Here is a 25,212-nt window from a genome sequence, read left to right on the forward strand (position 1 = left end):
CAGTTACTAGTTTGATTTGAAAATGGGGCACAAGAGGAAAACACTTAATGAGTATGGTGTACAATCCCCTGACCGACGTCTCCGCGGCAGGACGAAGCGGCCCGTCTGCCTTACCTTCCAGTGACTCCAGCTGTGCTGAAGAATAAGTTAGTTCAGTTCAACTATCTGATGTTTTGTTCTGTGCATATTATTTTTACTCGTAAATTTATGTTAATTTGTGTAGGATCTTTATCTTTACAAGGTATAGCTCTGCTGTGACCAAACATTATTTCAATTAGAATGTTGGTAACCATGGTTTTGTTGCATGTTGAATATGATAAAGGGGCTTCACTAAATGAGATGTTTCTCAATGGCATAAAAAGTCTGTGGGTTTTTTTTTTTTTTTTTTTTAAATATAAATGTTCATTTCACCCATTCTCTGCTTGAATTGAAAAATAAAGATCTTAAAAAAAATGGTAAATTCTTTCAAAATAAATGTCGATATTAATCGTCGATTTGGCAAATTTTTTTTAAATCAAATAGTAGCAAGCCTAGGTATAATGTTTTAACAAGAACATCATACAGTATCCTAAAGAAATTCCTGTCTTACTCAAGAAGATAGGGACATAAAACCCCTCTTGTACACTGCCCTGCCATATTAAAATAAGCACTCCCAAATAGTGCTATCATCCGAAATACCCACATTACCTTCACACGCATGGTATAAATATCAGCCGTCTACACTGTGGAGCTCAGAAGACATATACAACACGCGGAGAGTAGGTGTGCGTGATATTTCACCTTTTACACAAGGTCACGTATCTAGGCATTAGACTGAGGACTTTCCAATGGGTGTGTGCATCACATTATTGTGACGTATCATTAGGAATGTCTGACCGGTGCACAGCGTCGGCCTGGCTGCCCATCGAAGGTCGTGAATCGTGTGCAACGAGCACTTGTTCACCAGGCCCACACCAACCCACGACAAAGCCTTGTGGACCAAGGGCAGCTCTGCAAACATGAGCCAGCATACAACAAAACGGGTTCTGCATAGGCCTGACGGAAACACCTGCTCACCCATGCAAATGTACTGGAAAGCACTGGGCACAGCAGTTTTGGAGGACCCTTCTTTTCTAGTTGAATTCTACTTCCAACAATTTCATTACACCTCCTTTACCAACTGAAACTTAGCAAGTGCCATTACTACACATGAAATGACACCTCCAAAACACCTTTGCATTTGCTCAACAGAATCTAGAGGACATTTTCAATGAGTTGTATTGGGGAAAGCCTGGATTGACAAAGTTATTGTTCAGGGGCAAACACAGTATCTGTTCAATAAGATGAGTATACACACATACATCTGATCACTGCATCTCCTGGAAGACACTGCTTTGGCAGGCTCCAATGTTTTAGACTCCATATAGACTAAACACAAGAGAGAGTTATTGGCTTGCAAGCTCAAGCATTTGAAGGCTTACATTAGTAAAGAAGCGTTTGTACAAATAAAAAGGTACATTTTCTAAAAATGAAACCGTACAAAAATCCAGTACGCAGCTTGAAAAGTACAGTTAACTTTCTTCATTTGAAGACTCCAACCCTGAAAGACATGACATTACAGTAAATTAAAACAATGTTACCTTAATTTACCTATCGCTGTAACAGAGCTACAGTGTCCCGCATGCTGAAGTTAATGAAAGCAAAACAGAAATGAAAACAAATGAGAAGCAGAGGATTTCATTTTTTCAAAATGGTGTTCTTCTTGTACTTACAGCATTTCACAGGTAACCAATATAGATTTTCAACTTTTTTTATTTTTTAAATGCCTAAAGCTTAATTACATACAGGTTTAAACTGCTGGCTTATTTTTCTTTAAAACAAGAACAGTGTAAGGGTTGTGTTTGTAGATTCATGTATAGGTCTCTAAGAAACAGAGATATTCCGAGGTTGCATCACGTCTCTGATTTATTGTGAAATCTCTATATACAAAGCTCCTGGCAGGTTTGTTTCAGGCACACACACTGTACTTGTAACCCTTTCTTGTTCATTTACTGATTTCCAAATACACTTGCCTTACTTCCTTCTCCCTGTCTTTTTTCTGTTTGCTATTCCAACTCAACCACTACTCTGACCTGAAGGTACAGTACAGCTTTGCAAAATGGTTCACCACAGGGGCAGGTTACAAAACAAATTAACTTCAGAGATGTATTTCTTTCAGGTAGGAACAGTGTAATGTAAAGAGCCATTTCTTACATTGGATAACCCACACATATATTTCTGACCAACCTCAAGACTTTCTAATGGTTAAACTTCTGTATCTTGGGACCCATCACCTCATAAAAACCTTGGGCTTGCCATTAGTCTGATACCTTTTCAATTCAATCTAATGTAGTGTGGTATGCAGTGGTTGAGAAACGGTGCCAGACTCCCTGCTGGGTTTGTGATTGATGTCTCTCCAGCTGTTAGCCAGACACAGCTGAGCCATGTCACTGTGTCAGCCTTCAAGACCCTGTCACAAGAACCACTGTCGCACTACTACAAGCTAATATGTTCTGTGCAGGTTGTCTCTTATTGTTAAAAGAGATGTTCTCGTTCAGTTTGGGAGAGAGACAGGTTTGGTTGCACAAATTGTGCAAATTGTTAAAATGAAATAGATCGGAAAAATACAGTACACAGCTTGAAATGAAGAACTCATTTTGTTCATTCAAAGACTCCAACACGTAGACACAAAATTATGGTAAAATTCATACTATTTGACCCTAATTTGCCAATCGCTGTAACAGAGCTCCAGTGCCCATGCAGTGTCTCTTATTGTCATGTTGTTTGGAAGAGAGGTGCTTTTAGCTGCTCAAACTGTGCAAAATTATTTCACTATTATAGCATGCGAATTCTTTTTGTTGTATAGTTATTTCCACAGTCCAGTAGTTAAAAAAACTGGGGATACTTCCATTGACAACCCATGGCTTAGAGACTGGTAGGTTAAGTTGCATTGTCTTTGTATTTTTGCATAATTAAAATGAGAACAAATCTCCAGAAATGTACAATCCAGTCATTTTATTTGACACAGTGCTGCATATACATTTTTGGTGCTTTTTTAAAAGGCAAAGACCACAAAAAGCCACAAAAATCACCAATGTACCTCAGTCAGAGACTTGCATTCAGTCTTGGGCAAACTGTGGTCTGGACTACTCTTCACTAATGTTGTAAACAGAGGGCTGACATGTTTAAAGAGCTTCAAGCTAAGTCTGTGTTAAGGTGCTTTCATCAGAGTTCAGGAGCGGCTTTAATGTTCTAGTTGCCTGCCATAGATACATGTTAGATAGGCTAGATCAGTCAATGTGTCTTCATAGAACCAGAGCCATCGAGTGATTGAGTTTCCTTTTATTTTGCTGGCAATAAACATACCATAAAGAGACTCTGGCTGGCCTGTATTACCTGTATCTGTGGCAGGATACTGAAAAACACAGAACTGAAGAGATTGTAATAAGAACCACTCAATGACTGCAAACATCATAACAACGTAAAGGATGTGTGATAGGAAGCTACTTACTCTGTAAGGCGAATGCTTCTGCTTATGGTGACTCTTTCAGTGTGTACAGTACTAATTAGTTTAAATTAACCTGATAGTTTCATTGAACATGCCTGGGACAGTGCCATACAGCACTGAAATGTGGCAGGTAGCAACAACAACATACCATGGACAAAATGAAGGTATTATTGAGATTGCATGGAACATTTATTGACAGACTACGACAGCTACCCCTGTGACTTGTGCAGAAACAGGTAGTTAGGAAATGGCAACGCTTCAGGAAACCTCCTTCAGGGTTCATTCAGGGGTCAGCGTCTGGATACGGCCGTCTTCACAAGCTTGATGGAAGAGCTGTCTTTCAACCATATGTTAAAGGTTTATATGAAAGAAATCATTAAGACATCCTATGAGACATGTTCATCTACACACAAACGCCTAAGAGTGTGACAGAAACAGCAATAATAAAAAAAATAAAATCCAATGTCACTTGAGAGGCCAGTATTTTATCATTTACAACAGACATTTACAAACTGAAGAAAAAAAATAAAAAAATACCCAAAGGGATGAGCAGAAGAGCTTTACTTCTGACCTGTCTGTTAAGCAATTGACCGATTTTCAATGTGTTTAAGATAGAGATAAAACCTTGTTAAAAATGTAACACTATTAGTCCACTTCTAGGATATGCAGAGGGTGAATATAATCTGATTTGTGTCCAAGGGAAGATGAATCTTGTATTACACAAGGAATACTTTAGATGTTCTGATTGGGAAGGGCACTCATTATAACAGATGAACCAGACTAATTTCTGAATTATGCCCTGGACAAAGACTGATAAACAGTGTGTAAGGCAGACAACCCTGCAGTGCTGTAGGCAGAGAGAAGCTACAGATACCAGGAGGATTACAGTACAATAAATGGGATTTACAGCCGATAGGAAAAAAGACTAAGACTGTTACTTTGACACTGTCATTGGTTCCATCTGGTGGTCAAACATGGTAATTGTTCGGTAATTTATTATTATTAAAGCATCATCCACAAAAATAGAATCCTTAGCTTTCCACAATTTGGCCTTATTTTTTTTCAAAAAATGTAGTCATCACCAATTGTTTTTTTGATAATTTTCTCCCAATTTAGAATAGCCAATTATTTTAGGCTCAGCTCACCGCTACCACCCCTGCGCTGACTCGCGAGGGCGAAGATGAGCACACGCTGTCCTCCGAAGTGTGTGCCGTTAGCCGACCGCTTCTTTTCACAGTGCAGACCCACCATGCAGCAACCTCAGAGCTACAGCGTCGGAGGACAATGCAGCTCTGGGCAGCTTACAGGCAAGCCTGCAGGCGCCCTGCCAGACTACAGGGGTCGCTGGTGCACGGTGAGCCGAGGACACCCTGGCCGAACTAAGCCCTCCTCCCACGGTCGGCAGTGGAATAGCCTGGACAAGACAAGACTACTGCTAATCAAACTAGATAGTTGAACTTGATTAGTACAGGATCATTTTAAATATGAAACTACACACATATTTTCAACTATAGGCAAATTGCCTTAACAATAGTAACTGTATGATATAGGAAATGTGCCCACTGTTGACATTTTGCCAATTGTTTCTTCAATTTTAACTTATTTGTCTTAACTGTATTTTTTTTAAAAATACCAATGAAAATGTAAGTAGAAATATAATAAGAACAATACAAAACCATGTATAACCATGTCAAATTGGTTGCAGTCTTGCCTGGTAGTATTGTTTGTACTGAGGCTCATCTTAAGAAGGTGGATGTTGACTGTTCTCATCCTAGCGGCTGTCAGCTCTGGTCATTCTTTTGAACTTTTGCAGGTCGTATCTGAACCTGCGGATAGTGGCGTTCATGGCAATCACACACACTTTCCAATCATATCCATCTTCATTCAGCTTGAACTCAGGGAATTGCTCTTTGAGGAACTCTGTGGAGTGATAAAAAAATAAATAATAATAATTAAAAAGGAACGAGTGGGCTTCATTATGTGGCACATATTTGGAGGAACATTTTAGTCTTTTTTTTTGTTTCATTTATCCTCTGCATGTTAAAGTTGGTACAAAATGACTGAATCTTTCCCATTTTGAATAATATATTGACCACCACCACCTCCCTGTGTTAAAGTGTTTTAACCGGAGTTCAGGAACAGCAGGAGTTCAGTATAACACATGCTAGATCAGCATGTCTGTATCAGGGTTTCAGTTGGGTCTGAGTACAGCGCACAGACATGCAACTGGCCTGTATAACGTACCACTGAGTGGGATCAGAAAGACTGGAAACCCCAAGATGAACTATCCCAAGCACAGCCCTAACGTCAGCCATTACTCCCAGTGTACCTCGCAGTGCACTGATCTTGCTGAAATCCAGGGCAGGGATGCCTCGCTCCTTGCTCCCGTGCACGTTGCTTTTCAGCAGCACTCGGTCAGGGAATATGTGTCTGATGAGGAAACGAGCTGCAGACTCTGGCTTCCTCTTCTGCCTGGCTGCAAGCATCACAGAGTGGGCCACCCTGACTCCTCTCATGGGGTTACCAAGATACTCTGTGGAATGCAAAACGGTCAAAATGAAGTAATTCATTCCTGAATGTTAAAAATACCTTGCACTTATTTACCGCCTCACCAGAAGTGTCGCGACAGTTTAAAAAAAAAAAAAAAAAAAAAAGGCAAATGAAAAAGAGCTCTGTGTGATATGTGAGATTAATTAATAAATAAATAAATAAATAAAAACACAGGATCAACACAAAAGTTAAAAGTTTTAGACAGCAAAAAGATAAACAAACCAGATTATGTGCGCACACGCATAGTGATCTCTATGGAAGGCCATCTGGGTCAAAAATGCATTGTGCTGCTTTAGAGCGAGCCAGAATCTCATGGGACAGAAAAAAGGCAAGCATGTCATTCTGAAATGAATATATTTTGCGACTTTCTGTTATGTGGAATGTAATAAACGACAACCAAAACGATTAGTTATTTTCCACCTTCATTTTACAACGCCATTTCCACGTTTGATTTATTTGAAGTGTTTAAAGTAAAATTTCAGTTTTCATTTGCTTGTTCAGTACAAAAAGGCACAAGTAAACCCCATGTTATTACTTTATGAAACGTGTCTATGGCCGCTGTTTACTGTGAAGAAATGGCAATGGCAAGAAATAAAACAAAGAAAAAAGAAATAAAATGCGTTGTCAACTTTATATACTATTTATTTCAGGAATAAACAAAACAACGTTTAACTTGCTTAACTACTATTTGTCATCCTCTGTTTTGTAGTTAATTCACGAAGATATCTTGTTCCTGATGAAGACAGTTGGTGTCGAAACGCGTTGTTTTATTTTTATAGCAATATTTTAATAATAAAGACAAAAAATTCTATTCCAAATGAAAAATGGAGTTGATCACTTTCTTTAATTACCACATAAGATGACAGTATAAAAATACGTTTCTGATGAATGTGCTACCAAACCTGTCTCTGCGGCTGTTTGACAATTAAGAGTTTGAAAATTATACTAAAGAACGTTGTCGTAGCGGAGACAACTGGTACTACATATATATATTAATATATATATATATATAATGAAGTAACTGATAAACTGAATACTCACTTTTTTAAAAATTAGTTTTCAGTTTATCATTTACTTTTCTTCTTCATTAGGTATTTCTAATGATTAATCCTGTTGGATCCTGATTTTCCTTGGACTCTCTAGCTATCTATATCTATAGATATACAGACGTGCTCAAATTTGTTGGTACCCCTCCACAAAAAACGAAGAATGCACAATTTTCTCTGAAATAACTTGAAACTGACAAAAGTAATTCCACCATTGTTTATTCCATATTTAATAGAAATCAGACTTTGCTTTTGATTTTTTATTCAACATAATATTGTAAATAATAAAACAAATGAAAATGGCATGGACAAAAATGATGGGACCACTAACCTAATATTTTGTTGCACAACCTTTAGAGGCAATCACTGCAATCAAACGTTTTCTGTAGCTCTCAATGAGACTTCTGCACCTGTTAACAGGTAGTTTGGCCCACTCTTCCTGAGCAAACTGCTCCAGCTGTCTCAGGTTTGATGGGTGCCTTCTCCAGACTGCAAGTTTCAGCTCTTTCCATAGATGTTTGATAGGATTCAGATCAGGACTCATAGAAGGCCACTTCAGAATAGTCCAATGTTTTGTTTTTATCCATTCTTGGGTGCTTTTAGCTGTGTGTTTTGGGTCATTATCCTGTTGGAGGACCCATGACCTGTGACTGAGACAGAGCTTTCTGACACTGGGCAGTACATTTCGCTCTAGAATGCCTTGATAGTCTTGAGATTTCATTGTGCCCTGCACAGATTCAAGGCACCCTGTGCCAGGCGCAGCAAAGCAGCCCCAAAACATAACCGAGCCTCCTCCATGTTTCACTGTAGGTATGGTGTTCTTTTCTTTGAAAGCTTCATTTTTTCATCTGTGAACATAGAGCTGATGTGACTTGCCAAAAAGCTCCAGTTTTGACTCATCTGTCCAAAGGACATTCTCCCAGAAGGATTGTGGCTTGTCAATATGCATTTTAGCAAATTCCAGTCTGGCTTTTTTATGTTTTTCTTTCAAAAGTGGAGTCCTCCTGGGTCTTCTTCCATGGAGCCCACTTTCGCTCAAAAAGCGACGGATGGTGCGATCAGAAACTGACGTACCTTCACCTTGGAGTTCAGCTTGTATCTCTTTGGCAGTTATCCTTGGTTCTTTTTCTACCATTCGCACTATCCTTCTGTTCAATCTGGGGTCAATTTTCCTCTTGCAGCTGCGCCCAGGGAGGTTGGCTACAGTTCCATGGACCTTAAACCTCTTAATAATATTTGCAACTGTTGTCACAGGAACATCAAGCTGCTTGGAGATGGTCTTGTAGCCTTTACCTTTACCATGCTTGTCTATTATTTTCTTTCTGATCTCCTCAGACAACTCTCTCCTTTGCTTTCTCTGGTCCATGTTCAGTGTGGTGCACACAATGATACCAAACAGCACAGTGACTACTTTTCTCCATTTAAATAGGCTGAATGACTGATTACAAGATTGGAGACATGTGTGATACTAATTAAATCAACTAATTAGTTTGAAATATCACTATAATCCAATTATTTATTATCTTTTCTAAGGGGTACCAACAAATGTGTCCAGGCCATTTTAGAATATCTTTGTAGAATAAGCAATAATTCATCTCTTTTCACAGCTTCTTTGCTTTATTCTATGACATACCAAAGGCATGCATGTATACATGATAAAATAGCTTTTAATTTCATCACTTTTCAGGAGGAATGAAGCATTATTTCAATGAGCTGTAAGGGTACCAACAAATTTGAGCACGTCTGTATGTGTGTGTGTGTGTGCGCGCGTTCCATCCAGCAACAAAATATATAATTAAGTTTGAATGTCACAGTACTGCTCAACCACTAACATAGACATGACAAGGAGTTTCTCCTAAGCAAGACTATATATGACCCTCACAAACCACATACCGACAGACTCCTCACTGAACAGCTTCGGACTCTCCAGGACTGGTAGGGAGCTGTACTCTTCCTCACTGTCAGATTCCAGCTCCACACAGATCTCAGCTGCCTCCACCATTCCCAACGGCTGCTCTTCTGTTCTGTCTCCTTCTCTTTGTTCATCTTTCTCATTGTGAGGGGTCTCTCCTGGTGGATTTGCTTGTCCAGTTGAGTTCATCTGAAGTTTCTATTTTAAAGTGTAACAGCTCTGTTAGTAACATGCATCCTCCGCCATCGTGGCTGTGAATACAAGATCAGTATCTTGAAGTAGCCATGACCAAAAGCACACGACCCAAACGTGTGACATACTTACGAATGCAAGGACCGAAAGGTTCCTCTAAATATCCCGATTCGTATTCTCTCAATAACTTGTTGTAATAGATGTTATAACCCCCCCCCCCCCCCCCCCTCATGGTCCAAAGTAAACTGTATAGTTGTATTGTATGCCATGACTGTTGTTAATTACAGCCTCATCATAGTCGTGCATACAGTACACTACAAATGTGGTTAGCTTAAAACATCCAATACCCTTCATACTCCTAAACCAAGAAAACATATTGGATAATAATCCTTATTCACGGCATACACATTGCTAGCACGTTTGGAAATGTCTACCACTGTACATGCTTACAGTAACTCTTTCACAGTGTAAGTTCTTTGGCTGTTCTTTTTTATTGTTACTTACTCTAAGTTTTCTTGCTTCAAAGCGCATTTGCCTCACAGCGGAATTTATGATTGAAATGCAGGCCCTCCAGTCTCTCCCTTTTTCCCGCAGATCGTAACTCGGAAATCTTTCAACAAGCCATTCTAATTGAAACAATGAAGGCAGATGAAGGAATCTACATGGTGAAGCCCTTTCCTCTACAGCGGTCATATCAAAACACCTGATCCCATGAGTCTGAATTCATTCAAGCCATGTACTTCATAAGTCTTTGAAACCGGAAAAGGATTTGATTGAACAAGGGTCTATAAGATGGTTACAGTATTTTGCCTACAGGTGACGACCAAAAATAAAATATTTAGTATGGAACTTCACCTATAGGGTCTACTTGCAGAAATACACTTTATTGGCACATTCTTATTTTTTCTGTGTGTATCAAATCCTAAGTAGACCCACTTGTGCAATATGCTCATTTTTTTTATAAGTGGGTAGTTTAAAAATACAAATATTCTACAGGCTGTAGAGTCAAGACAGGGTCATGATATCAGACATATATTCTACATCTCATCAATTTGTATTAAGAAACTGCAGGAGAAATGTAATGGTAATCTTTGCAGTGTGATACTGCATTAGATTTTACTTTGTAGGGCACCATCTAATTGGGGAAAATGGATAGTTCAATCTCTATTATAAATATTCCATCCAGGATCTTTTCTGAATAAAGACATCTGAACTGACAACAGGCTTTACAGTAATAAGTAATATCTGGTCCATGGTTAAAACATGATTTTTTAAAAAATGTTTTAAAGAAATGCATTTGTTTTTTTTTTTTGCAAAGTTGTACTGACAAAAAAATAAATAACTGAAGTTGTTTACCTCTCATAGCTGCTATTTTATTGGGGTCTAGTTTGCTGAGCCCTCGCCCCACGTCCCCCATTACATTGCTGCAGGTCAGAGTTTCGATAGAGAACAGGGCACGCAGCAGGAATCGCACAGTGTTCCTCGGATTTGTTTTTTGGGAAAGTTTCTGCAGCACATTCGTAGGAATTGTAACCTTTCGTCCAGGGTCCCCAATCAACTCTGTGTGCAGAATGGAAGCAGCAGGGATTGAGAAAGAAGTATCATCCATGTCTGGCAGCCCTGGTCTGTCTGCAGAAGAGACACTCTCTGAACCCCATTCTGTATTCTACTGCATTGTCTTATTTTTTATGTTTAGATCCACGCTCCCTCTGCTCTTGAATTCAGTGTTAAATTACATTTTTGTACCACAGGCCCATGTTGTGAATGCTGGTGTGGGCCCTGTTTAAATCGATAAACAGATCAAAACAATCTATAAATAAATACCCTGCATTGCATGGGATGCAAGATCTTAACATACATACGTGTAGTGATGTGACATTGAGAACACTTCACAGGGATTTTAGTTTCTAAATGAAGAGAAAAACTTGCTGACAAAGAGTACAAAACTATGAGCTCTTGGTTTAAGTGCAGGTATATTTTATTGTGTTACCTTGCTAGATGTTGTTGCAGTACTCAAAATCAGTTTTAGACTGTATGCATTGTTTATTGTACAAACCTCACGCACATACCTGGACTGGTACAGGAGCGTCTCGAAGGCTGGCCAACTTGTTTGGTCTTGTGTCTGGCTTTGACATCAGCCTCCTCTAACAGATGATCTCTGCTGGCCTCACCAATGCTGTGGCAGGGCTCTGGGTCCTGTGCTGTGAAATCGGTAGAGACGATGGAGTGTAGATGCACACTGTGCTGATTTGGGGACTGGAAAGGTAGCACCAGTGAAGGGCTGTGGACGCTGGGAGCTGGAGATACGATATCAGGCTGCTCAGCACCAACTTGGTGCTGGAAGAAAGGGGGGCATGTCTGGATCTGCTGAGGCATCGTCAGCCCAGCATTGCCCTCGGGAGAGACCTGTATGTGGACCTCATCAACGTCTGTACTGGGAGGTACCACTGGTTTCTGGAAAGCCAAACATAACAGAGAATGGAATTTCAGAGGAGGCACCGAAGAGATGGGGATACTAGGGGTTAATTGGTAGAATTAGAATGTGAACAGCACTGAAAAATAGCAGTGTAAGTGTGAATGCGCAGGAGATGTGCAGGAAATATTTCAATTTAGTTCAAATCTTCGTCACAGAAAGTTGTTTCATTACAATGGTTTTATTTCTGAAACGTTGCCGTAGTCTGTAAAGGGGAGTTTATGCAGCAATTTATAACACTGTACCTGTACAAATTAGTGAATGATACCTGCCGGGAAGACAAATGTCATCACTTTCATATGTAGTTTGGGCTTCATAAAAAGCATGAGTATATCTCGTTATTATACTCACTTTTTTTAACAGCGAGGGACCCAAATGCACAGCCTGCACATTTGTGACTTTCGCTTGGAGTTGGTCAAATTTCTGATCGAGCTTCCGGATGGCATCATACATGACCTGGTAGATAGGTTAACAAAACAATGATTATATGTGAACTGATCAGGGTCCAGCACCTGTAATATAGACATGCTTTGTAAAACAGGATTAGTTTATTTGCTCTGGCGGCACTTACAGATAAATATAGCCTGGAATCAGCTCTCCTATTCATATCTGAAACATCTGCATTGCAGTTTTCAGTATACCAAACTATCTCCGTGAACGATCCTTTGTTAACCACATGCAAACTGTCTAGAGACTCCTACCTGGCAGTAGGTGAGGATCTCCCCCAGTGTTCTCTGTTGATCAACACTGTAATAATCTCCAGAAATGCCATACTGCTGTTGGATTAGAAGACAATTACAATTATAAAAAGAAAAAAATACTCTCCTTTACACTCCTCGATTACTGATACCCACAGTCGTCTGCTTTGATCTATTACCACTAGAATCCCCTCTCACCCTTGAGTTTAAGCAACCAAATTGGATCCAGTGCAACAACAATTAATGTCTTGATTACTGAACTGCATTAATAGCATTGGCAAGTGGACTTTCATCAAAGAGATGACACTTGGCAAATGGAGGCAGAAAAATGATTAAAATCTAGATTCTAGGACACCACTATGGATTACAGGAAGATATTACGAACCCTTTAAAAGGTTTACCATTGTTCATTTTTATATTTTATATGTGGAGCAGTGGTTTACCAGCTCAATATGACTAGCACTCTCCAGTAGGGTGTCAAAACATTACATTTCTAAACAGACACTAAAAACAAAATTCACTGAAAGACATTACAATACTTTTACTTTGGTGGCATGCCCATTTTATGCCAGACAAAATAAACCAAACCAATAACATTACCAGGCATAAATATATACTCACATCATATTTAGGCTGGTATTCATAAACAACACCTGGAATCGCATTGCACACTGGTTCTTCAGGCAGTTCTGAGACCTGGAAGGAGACAAATCAAACATACATTTACATACATATATAAATATATATTTTTTTCACAAATAGAAAGCTAAACTGCTTTTTTCTGCTAACACTAAAGGCAACCAGTGGCATATTTTCAAAGTGTTTACTTCTGTCTTTAATTTACTCTTTTTTTTAGAAAGAAAAAAAAACATGAACCAAACACACAAGTATTATAATTAAAGGGCTCTTAATTACAGACTAAAGCAAACACTGAACATATGCCCCACTCCCAGAGACATTAGGATATACAACACTCTCTGGATTATTAAGGCTTGGCTCCAGGGCTCCAGTGCAAAGTATGGGAAAAGGAGAGAAGCAGAAAAACATAGAAGCAAGTCCTACAGTAAAACAAAATGTAGTATTATTAAATTATAGGACAGTAGTAAAACATGGTGAAAATACAGGAAAGCATGAATTCTCATGGGAAACCATGACACATTGGAACATGGGAAAACATAGAAAACTGCACAGTAATTAGGACAGTTAACATACTCAGCTTCTTATACACACACTTCTAATATTGGGCAACACCATGCAAGTCAATTGTCCCAGAGTTTGCATCCAATTACACCCTCTATTGAAATGCAATGTGCACTGTTTTATTTCTTCCCAGAAAGAGGCTTAGCAGCAGCTTGAGTATCTTTGAGTTACATTATAATGAAGTTAGATTTTACTATGACTTGGCATAGATTTGGGGCAAAACCAATTTCAATCTACAGCACGCAACATTACATTTTTATAAGAAAGTTTCGTCTCCTGTAAAACCCCTCTGAAAGGAACATTTCAGAGCTGCCAAGAGCAGCACAAATATTTCTCCCCCTCCTCACAATCTTGATTCAGACATATACGGATAAGGATTCATCCCCCTAACCAGCTCCACTAAAACAAGCTTTATAAAAGTGCCGAGGAACCAGGTAAACTCCCACAGCGGAATACAAAACCGCTGCTCTTACCAGCTACTCGGGCCAGTGTAATCATTAGTTTAGTAACATTCTTAAGTGCTAGGAACACAGAGAAACATGAAGTGATTGTATTTTCAAAGCATTTACTCCAGCCTTTAATTAACTCAGGTTTTTATTTTGAAAGGATAAAAACGCCTGTTGATTTGACAAAACCAGAACCAAACAAGCAATACAATCTGAGATCTATGAATGAGTTGCTTGTTCTCATTAATAAATGATTTAAAGACAGCTGTAAACAGTCTGAAAACACCCCCCCAAGTCTCTAGAGAGGAGAGTTTAGCCATTGTAGTATTTATTTTTCTTTTCATAAATCTATGTGGTTTATAATACCTAAACGTTTGACAATTGCTGCCGTTTTTTATGTAACTTCATGAGATTCCATCATTTCGTCAAGGTATGCCATTTTAGCAGATTTTTTTTTTTTTTTTTTTTTTTTAAATTAGCCTACTTAAATATTGGTATTTCATTATACAAGTCAGATTGAAAAAGCAGCAAAAGTATAAGAGCACAAAACATGAGTGTTCAGAGTACTGCAGTTGTTTATGCCTGTCCTCGCGAGTGAAATAACCACAGAATTTGATCAACGTTTTCTGTTTATATAACAACTATAGAACAGAAAATACATTGAAATTGAAATGAAACCGCTGCATTTGGAGAATTGCTTTCCTTATATCAAGCTCTGCATCTGCTTAGCAACGCAGCGTTGAAAAGGAACAGTGCAATTCGCCTAACATTCTGTGGTTGGATTGAATAAATGGTATTTTCAGTCTGATGCCTTGACAGGAGTGCACTTCCATCTGTACATAGATAAGAGACAGCTCAAAATGAGCACTGTACTTTAATTCTGGTTAATCTTAGCAGTATGAAGTTTCTTATTTGAATGTGCCATTTTTTTAAATACATGAGACACACACGCACACACACACATTGATTGATATGACTTTTATTTTTATATACAGTATTAATGTGAAATAATAATGCAATGCAATATCCACCAACCAAGCGACGACAGTAAAATACCATCAGACTACAACTACCATACCAGAAAGAAGGGTTTGCTTCAGTTTCAGTATTTCTTAAAGAAATCAGCTCAGTGTGGTAGATTCCTGATCCAAGGAGACACATGCAAGGTTTTGGAAATATACAAATCTGGGTTATTTTTATTCTAATCTTTTATATATCTTTTATATTTTTGCCTAACCCAGCTGCTTTCTCCTGTAGATCACCAGTCCTGGTGGCAGTGCTTTGTGGACTGGTGTTGTGGCGCTGTGCCAGGGTCCTCCGGAGATGTCTGCTGTTGGTTCAGAAGGTCTCTGCAGCAGAAGCAGCAGGTGCCCTTGGTATCCGTGGGGAAGAGGAAGACTGAGAGGAATGTAGCCGTACAGACTCTGGAGGTGTGGGAGCAGAGGTTGGCCTCCGCTCCTGTAAAGCCTCTGCAAGGGTGGCAAAGTTGGCATCTAACCTGTCTGACATCCGGGACATGGTGGAGTCCAACCGGACCAGGTCCCGATGAATGTCTGCGAGATGACTGCCTATACTGCGGAAACCAGACTCCATGGCTCCCTTTAGTCCCTGCTGGAAAGCCAACAATTCGTGGGATGAGATGCACCACTCAGCCTCCTTTTGCCCTAGCAGAGGAGCCCTTTGGGGGCTGGCTTGGGTGGAGTGCCTAGGATGGCTAGCTGGAGTTTCAGCGGGTTCCCTGCTCGGAAGAAACTCAGCACGGATGCTCCCTGTTCCCAGCCTAGCCCTTGGGGGGCCTGCTTCTTTTCCACTCCCCTCAGATATGGGAGATTGTATTTTTGGGGCTGCTTTGGAACGGAGGAAAAAATAAATGTATTATAAGCTTATATAAATATGGCATTACTTTATAATTGCAAGACCTTAATGTTAATACAGTGAAATTATAGCAACAGCAGTTTAGACAGTTTCATGAATATCACATTTTATTTTATCCAAACCATTATTGAAATAACTGTTAATTTTAAGATGTGTGCAAAGGGCACATCATTTCAAACATGTTTATCACATTAGTAATGAGTAACCCTAACTCTAGTAACCTTTCTCATGGGACCTCATATTCCTCGCACCAGGTCCTGATTGACCCTTTGGTGCTGTTACACCTTGCCCTGTAAAAGAGGGCAAGGGTTCATTTAAAAGCAAACTGTACACTTCTTTCCATGCTGCATGTTAGGGATGGGCAACTGTGGTTTAACGGGTATATTGAAACAACTACCTGCTTTAAGACCTGGATGGAAGTTTACAAAGTCCAATTAAACAATAAGGAACATGGTTGTAACAAAGATTGAGACTGGAGTTTCCCATCCCTGCATATGCTACACTGTGAAAGACAACTGTGAAAGGAAACTTACTATGCAGCAGGTAAGGAGTAGCGTGTCCCTCCTCCATAAGTCTGTCCAATGACGAGGTAGACTGGTTGTCTGGGAAAAAAAGAAAGAAAAAAAGTTACAAATGAACAATACTGCTGATTATTTTCTTTAGAAAACCTCTCTTGTACCCCTGGATTGCTACAGACCCTTGCCCCATGTAGTTATTCACAGTTATATTACAGGACACATTACAGGTGTTAATATTTATTTAAAAAGTGGGTCTAGGACCTTTCCTGCCTGGCCACTTGTAGAGATCACGAGTCACATGATCAACCTAGTTTGCAATTCTAATTCAGAGCGATGCCAAATCTGTTCGAGTAGATCGGTCCTCAAAGTGGCCAGGCAGTGTATATCCACAAAATGCAGAACAGAACATCATTCTGCAAGTGCCACTGAATGCTAATACCAGAACTGGATGAACATTCTAAAGATATAGCTTAAAATACAGATGTGACATATATACAGCTATAAAAGAAACCTCTGCTTTATATTCATCGCAGAGAATATTCAGTATTCACAGAGAATGGAAATAAATGTTACTGTTCATTTCAACTACTGTTTTACATGTACCTGTGTCATAATCAGAGGACAGTGACAGCACAGGGCTCATTCTGCAACCAGGGTGCTTCCCTGTAGAGAGGTGAACAGGTTGGTGAATGTATTCACTGTCAAGTGCCACTCTTATTTTACCTATGAAGTGCAAAGACACATTTTCTAAGAGGAATACAAAAACTACACTGGCATAAAACTAGAAAGAACCAACTTATTAAAGGTAATATTGAATCCTTGTTTGGAAATGATAGTTCTGTGTACGGCTTTAAATACAAAGAAAAAGATGAATACCTCCTCCTGTGAGGATGTCGTGTGCCCAACACGAAGATCCGTCTAAGCAATATGAGCAGCCCTCTGCAAAATACATTTCTGAAAATGTAACGGCTAATTTATACAGTCCAATAAATACAAGTACTTCCCTAGTTAAACAATGTGCCAGCAAAATCAGTAATTCTTATTATCAAGAGTCTAATCCAAATGCACACTGTCAGTTTTTTTAATGAAGTTACAGTTACACTGTAATCAGCTCAAACAGGAAATGTGTGAATTTGTATTAAAAAAGAATTTACAATAAAGCAACTGCTAAATGTGGCCAGGACCATATAAAAAAAATCATAAAATCAGGAGATTCGTTTAATCCGAGTTTTCATATTCTTAAAAGGCATAAATACTGCATTTGTCTTGTTTGTTTGAAGGAGTGTACATAAAAATACAAAATAAAAAAAATATTATAGTTAATTTAATAACCAAAGCGATGGTATTTTAAATTGAATATAAAAGTGAAATGTTCCTAACGTTATCATAAACATCATAAAAATCCCCCCCCCCAAAAAAAACCTTCATTAACAAAATAATAGAACTACTGTACTCACCCTCAAGGGAGCGGAGCTGCATGTGAAGGGTATCGACTCCCGTCTCTGCACTTCTGGCGAGATCAGGCATTATAGCGAGGACCCTCTCGTCCAGTCGGGAGAGGCGTGAGGAGGGCGACGGAGCCCCTCCAGTCCTCTTGTCTGCCTGGCTCTTCGCTAGCCTCGTTCTCACCCTGCGACGAAGGTCATTCAACTTCTTCTTTAAGTGCTTGGGCTCCCTCGCCATTCCTGAGACGGCACTGATTTTATCAGCAATTTCTTGCCACTTGCTTCTCCTGAGTGCAAGGGGATCCCTGTTTCCTGCAGTCCGCCTGTGGAACATCGTCTCCACTTCCGTAAGGAGGATCTCGGTTTCATCACTGCTGAAGTTGGGCAGTCTGGTCCTGCTCAGCGTCAGTGTTGCCTCAGTGCCTTCATTCATTTCCCTTTGAGTACTTTCGTCTTCTTTAAATAAAGACTGTTTGAACAACAGTGTAATGGCTTTTATGGCGCTATATGCGAATATCAATGTAACCGTATAATAGTCAAACATAATGAACACTAACGTATTTTATTTATTAACCGTTTTTTTTTATTTTATTTAACTTCCGGGTGACATTATTTGGTTAATTTTAACGGTATGAAGTTTTTTAAATGTATTTATTTATTTATTTTTATTAGCGTAGCAGAAACAAATGGTAAATGATGACCTATTGATTGGTCAATCTAGTAGACATTTAAAGTCGCAGTGATGTTTTTAAAGTAAACATGAACATGACACCAACATAAACCGTCAAAAATGACATACCTTTCGACATTATATGAAAATGTACACTAGTTTGAAAATAGTAGTCTACATCCTTATATACAGTGTATTCAAACATTTGAAATCTTAGGGTCATGCCAAGAAACAAGCTGGTTGCTGATAATATAGGACCAACTATACAGTACATAGCACTGTGTCAAAGATTTAGGATCACATAAGAGATTGTTTTCAAAGAGTGTAATGTAAACATTGCTCCAGTTTAATTCAAAAAATATAGTGTTGTCATTTATGTCCCATTAAAAAGAGTGGCGCTGGCAACAATTCACAGATTCAATGAGGTGCACAGAGTAAAACGAAACAGGACTCAGGAATTCCTGAGGGTTGCAGACTTTTTTTTTCATATTTCCGATTTAAGGAAAACAACAATAGTTTGTTAAAGCCTATTCCTTATACAAGACCGCACATTTAAAGACATGAATACATGGGCCAGCAGATTGCCCAACCTCTTCAAATGTAGTTTTTCACCCAGAGTCACTGTGGAACAAAGTGTAATTACACTCTTGATCTATGCTCTACAATAGAAAACCAACTGCAAAATAAACAAATCGACGTACGCTTTACATACCATGCTAGTTGTTGCCGATGAGGAGTTGCTTTTTCTTCTAGTGCTAAAGCTGTATCTGTTCTGCAGTACCTTTGAGCTCAACAATATGCCCGGAGCTTCAGTCTGATGATCTGCTGGCACACAGCAAGAGAGAGAGAGAGAGAGAGAGAGAGAGACAGAAAGGTAGAGAAACATCAAGTTAATGGAGCCAATTTTTAAAGCTTTTTACTCCAGAGTGTAATTTGCACGATTTCGTTTGAAAGGAGAAAAGCATCTGTTAATGTTCCATAATTTGTGGGAAACAACTTTGAGATACTCCAGAGCCCTTAAATTGCAGTTCTGAGTTGTTCTGTAACTTTTAATGGGTGTCTTTCACCTTTGCAAAGAAAATGGTGTAAAATTACAAGCCGGAGTAAAGAAAAAACCTTTAGGGCATACTTTCAAAGCGTTCTCTCCAGTCTTTAATTACCTTTATTTAGAAATGAGGAGAACACCTGCTAGTTATATAGAACATAATTTTCTCCTTCAAGAAAAAAATAGTTTTGCCTAATTAAAGACTGAAGAGAACACATTGATAATATGGTCCATTTTGTTTCAAGAGAAATGCAATTACTGCATTAGTCAGGGTTTGAATATGGAAATGAGTTTGAAGGTCGATAGTCCATAGCACATTACCACAACACATCTTTCATGGAGGCCAAACTTTCATGGAGGCCTCAACCTCTTAAAAGGGTGGTCCCTACTGAGCATGCTCGGCAGATACAAGGCTGTATGGGGATGCTTACATTGACACTTATATCCCTTTTCCACTAGCACATCCTCATGGTACGGGTGCTTTTCCACTGGCTATCTGTCGAGCTGAGCGAAAGCCAAACCGTTAAACTCTGGCCTCACAACATATCTGAATCTGGCTCCGAGCCAAGCATGACCAGGGGCAGGGTAAATAATTTTCGTCATTACACTCAAGGAAGACAAACAACATGGCGTACAGTGAGTTCAGTAATACATGAAGAACGAAAACGAAGAAAAACACAACCATAACCTTTTGATCCGTTACTGTCAACTCAAATACAGATCCTCTGTAGTGGAAAAACAACAAGGCTCCTCCTAAGCCCAGTGCGGCTCGGTTGTAAGTGGAAAAGAGGCATTAATGTGCTACCCCTGCTCTGTGGAGAAACAGTCAGGGCTTCAGATTCCAGTCATACACCATTCAAAACCATTGCAAAAAAGAGTCATCTAAATAATAAGACGCAGGGATAGAAATAAGACTCCAATTGCATAGCAGTTTGATCCATTCATGGATTTACTATGAGTTTAATAAGACACACGAGCTTGTTACCTACACACTGTAGCTACTCAAGCTCCTATTAAAACCTGGAATGGGTGAAACTGCTATTCAATATGTCCATCCCTGAGATGTTATATTCCTGAGCACAAAAGTGTTTCTCAAAAATACAGCCTTCACAATTTTTAGTCGGTTCACCGCTGCAAACCTCCACCCCCCCCCCCCCCCCCCAACTCGGGAAATGGGGGCTGAAACATGCGTCCTCCGAAACGTGTTCTTGCCAAGCCATCATTTTTGGCACAGCGGATCCACAGCAAAGCCATCAGACCTATAGTGCTGGAGGACAACACAGATCTGAATGCTCCACTGCAGACCCGCAGGCACCCTATCATCCACAGGGGTCGCTGGTGCGAGGTGAACCATGGATTGCCTTGCCGACCTAAGCCCTCCCTACCCAGGCAGCGCTCGGCCAATTGTGTGCCGCCCCCTGGGAACTCCTGGTCATGGTCGGCAATGACACACTTGATTTGAACCTGCGATCTCCCGACTAGAGAGTGCATCCAGCACTCCACGCGGAGCGCCTGTACTGGATGCGCCACTCGGGAGCCCCCTTGCCTTCACAATTTTGACAATTCAGGTTTCAATAGCATAGGTCTAACAGTGCGTGGAAAAACCTCTTGTAGTAAATGTTAATGTTGAGTACAATTCAGGCCAGCGGTTCACAATACAGTGACCTCCAATAGCTCAGACAATCAGGTGTGTAAAAAAATAAGATCCACCTGGAAACCCTGTATGTGTTTCCAATGCTGATGCAAAGATGCTGACTCAGCCTCTTTATGTTAGACTTTCTGCACTAGGTACCTATTTTAATTAAGTATATTCCAGTAAAGAAAGTTATACTGTATCTTGTACATAGAACCTGTCATATCCAATCCTGTAAGATACAATACCTTCTATTAACAGATGGATTCAATTGCATATATATATATATATATTTTGAAAGGCAGTGTTGGGAATTCAGTTTCACTTTTTACATGCTGTCACTTTACATGAAAAACAAACTGCCCAGTTTAACTATGTTTAGTGCTAGGATTTAGTCACGATGGTCGTGGGTGATTTTTGCTGATGTGCGTGACTTGGCGATTAATAATTTAAAAAAAAGAACACCATCTTGGCACCGATAGCGATTCGTTCACCATGGAGACAGTACTGTTTTGGAAAAAAATGACTTGTCATCATGAGAGTGTCTTAAGGGACACTGATTGGTTTATTAAACCTTTCCAGAACGGCCGTCATATCATTGAATTGTTTTGTATTCTGATTTCCACGAGGGCACCTCATCGCTACAAAATGGCATGTAAACAAATGACAAAATGCGCTGCTGTTTCTCTTGCTACACAAAGTTGGAATGTGCTTGTGTTCTTGAAAAAAACCTGAAATCAAGTCGCCGAGCAATTTGGTGATTCCCATTCTGGTGAGTTGCTTCACCATTCTGTTAAACAATGTCCATGTCTTGTATATTGCTGCTGCATTTTGTAACGTGTGTAGGGGTGCTGTGTTAATTTAGTTTGACAGTTTATTAACGTTAAGTTAACCCTAAGTAACAGCCGTTATTTTTGCCTCTGCCACTGTGATAGCCCAAAACACCCCCGGCAGCTAATTTCATAGTACATAGCGAGTTAAGCTTTTTGACCGTGTTGTTTTGCTTTAGTTTTATTAACGTTAGTTTGTCTTTTACTTTATTATTATAGTTTATTAGCATACACTTGCCTATTGTTTTGCTTGTACTTATTCAATTAATTTCATATGTTGATGCACGTGCATCATGACAAGTAATACATATGTATTTATTTATTGATTGATTCATATTGTGTCTGGTGGCTAACTACGTCTTAAAGAACACTTCGGCTATAAGAACACTTCGCTTGCTTCCCGAGGGGTGTTCTCTTAGCTGAAGACTACTGTATACGTACTTTAGTGTTTCAAGGCCTATTCGCACTGGAGACAACGCGATTTGTCCTGCGATAAAATTATACTTCGCTGCGACACTACCTTTCACACTAGTAGCGACAGGCGCACGCGATTTCATTGGCGCATCACCTCTGATTGGTCATTGGTCAGTTCACTAGCTGCCACATGATAAACATCACAAAAATATGACACCAATCCTATTTTTTTGTCACCCAGTCGCATCGCAGGTAGTGTGAACGGCTTGTATCAAAACTACATGTGTAGCTTGTTGCATCGCGTGCAGTGTGAATAGGCCTTTGGACACACTACTGTCCCTGACATTGTTCATTTCAAACGCTAATACAGCAACTACAATGTAGTACAACGACCCCCTCTGAGATAAGATAGTTGGGTCGTTCCATGACAAATCACCCAATAGGTAACAAAACAATAGGTAAAAATAAATAAATAAATAAATTTACATTTTTAGACTCATCAGGTCAAAATGTCAGAAGTTAGAAAGAGATAAAAACGTGGTTGATGGAGAGCCCACCCCCCCAAACTTTAACCAATCTTTTAATCAAAAACGGTTTGTGCTTCAGACCGTTTTTGAGTAAAAAGCTGATTACATGAGTGTTTGCCCGTCAACCGCATTTTGACCTCTATAACCTTTGCCCCTTGACCTGATTAAATAACATGGTTAGTCAAAAATAGCTTAATTTTACAACTGCGTTACTCTACTAGTCTATAGACATAATATTCAGATATGCAGGAGGTTTTAAAATTATACAGCAAGACCAAGACTATGTGTGCCTGTACAATACCAATATCCTTCGTGTATCGTGTACAATGTATCAAGTCAGTTTAGCTGAAACTACTACCTTTGAAAAATGTATCAAGACAAAAAAAAAACGACAAAAAATGTAAACAAACATCCAACATGATATTAGCGTGGTTGGTACTGTCCATAAAGCTTCAAGACGGCGCGTCTTGCATTCAATTCCAATCTACACCGAAAAAAATACAGTGTAACGAGTGCACATATGGCTGTTTATGTACTGTGCATTATTTTGTCATGTAGATATTATCAGCTACAGGAGAACTGAATTCTACAATTTGCAATAAAATAATAATAAGGTACTTTACAACAATATCTTCTGCAGTACTGTGGAATAAAAAGTAGACATGGCTGACGCTGATGCAGTGCAAGGTGCACACATGACATCCAACTCCAGGCTACGTTGTGAACGGATACATCACCACCCAATCAGAGAGAAGTGGAGCCGACTGAAAAGCCAGCACCTGGATGTGTGTTTCGGTGCACAAAAGAATAAACATGATTACGCTGAAATAGTTTATGTAACTCTTTTAAAGAAAGATACACGAGTAAAAAAATGTCTCAAGCCGTCTTACCATCTGCAGCAGACATTGTGAACAGGATGTATTTCGAATGTTTTTGTTCCCCAAAGCAGAGCAGAGCGCCTTCATGTATTTAATTCCCGTTTGTTCCAGACGTTGTAACATGGCGAACGGAAGACGCCTGCTTTCGTGGTTACTACCGTTCACAGCACTGCAGCTGCGCGTTAAATAACATGTCCTGTACTACAGGAGTATGTTAATGCTCCACACAGCCGTGTCTGGGCTTGAGCGGACATGAAGGCTTCAGTGACACTGTGGGAAAATATTATGTGTTCTTCCATTAGGGGCTGTTTTCACAGCGCGTTACTAAAAAAGACAATTTAAAAATACCAAAATTATATTAACACTTGAGACAAGGTTAACCTTTTTTTAAAATTTATTCTATTTAATTTATTTATTGTTTTGTAAAAATACGTTTTAATGGTGAACCATAATTCCGAACTATTAATGGAGTTGATTGTAAGACTTTTATAATAACGTCCGCATAGAATCTGTTTGGAACCACCAGTGTGAAAAGATGGGGTTCATTTGAAGATAAGCCTCCCCCCCGAAAGCTCCAGCACCCTGGGGCAGCTGATAATTTGGTTTTCTGCTGTCGTGCTGATTCAGTTCATTGAAATACTTTAGATTTCATAAGGCGTAGCGTTTGTGTGCATTTAAAAAAAAAAAAATAGTACACTGACTTTCCAATAGATGAGTAGGCCTATATATTTGTTACAATAGCAGGATTGTGTAGCTCATCCTTTCCTTCATAAATGTTTATGTAGTGTAGTGCTACCTTATATGTTTTTTTAAGAAAGTGTGAACCTATTTAATGAGCTCAACTATCTGCCATAAAATTATATCTTGTTTTAGTTTTGATTTCCTGCAGAAGGAAAGTTTGGAAAATATAAACATAATAACTGTTAACATGGTCTGCTTTATTAAGAATTACTGTATAAATAATGTAAGGAACATTATTTAAGAAATGTTATTGATTTATCAGTGATGCTAAAGCTTATACTGTATTTAAGGCTTGATATGAAGGCCGATTTGATCAATTTGTTGCCTTTTGAAATGCCCATTCAGTTGTTTCCCCATATGTTGCTTTAGTCAACCCCCAGCTTGTTTTTATCACTTGTTAACAAGAACAGGCAGGAAAGGTCATGTATGTGTTTTTGTCAACCTGATCTCACAGTGAAAACGTAACGTTTTCACTAGGCTCTGAAACGTTACCCACATTACATATTTCACCGTTTTTGCTGCATCAACCACAATGCTTTGAAGGTGAAATTGTGATGTTTTCAAAACATATATTCGAATTATTGCATTTATAC

General features: G+C 39.3%; 1 protein-coding gene across 8 annotated transcripts; it reads right to left on the bottom strand.

Annotated features, from left to right (window-relative positions):
- Positions 1-3,018: 3,018 nt before the first annotated feature.
- On the bottom strand, positions 3,019-24,109 carry LOC117405563 (BEN domain-containing protein 2-like). Of its 8 annotated transcripts, none has more exons than XM_034923543.2 (11): positions 23,891-24,109; positions 19,264-19,373; positions 13,019-13,093; positions 12,401-12,475; positions 12,051-12,155; positions 11,296-11,680; positions 10,583-10,855; positions 9,731-9,852; positions 9,016-9,232; positions 5,856-6,059; positions 3,019-5,446 (listed from the first exon to the last, which is right to left on the bottom strand). In XM_034923543.2, exons 1-11 carry the CDS (start codon positions 23,904-23,906, stop codon positions 5,298-5,300), a joined length of 1,731 nt encoding a protein of 576 aa, XP_034779434.1. In that variant the 5' UTR covers positions 23,907-24,109; the 3' UTR covers positions 3,019-5,297. The 8 variants fall into 8 exon arrangements, with proteins under 8 accessions (XP_034779434.1, XP_034779433.1, XP_058886087.1 ...); XM_034923542.2 differs by having other exon boundaries at positions 19,264-19,376; XM_059030104.1 differs by lacking the exon at positions 23,891-24,109 and adding an exon at positions 23,624-23,869 and having other exon boundaries at positions 12,401-12,472.
- Positions 24,110-25,212: the final 1,103 nt, after the last annotated feature.

Source organism: Acipenser ruthenus, chromosome 9 (genome assembly GCF_902713425.1).
Source record: "Acipenser ruthenus chromosome 9, fAciRut3.2 maternal haplotype, whole genome shotgun sequence".
NCBI classification, from domain to species: Eukaryota; Metazoa; Chordata; class Actinopteri; order Acipenseriformes; family Acipenseridae; genus Acipenser; species Acipenser ruthenus.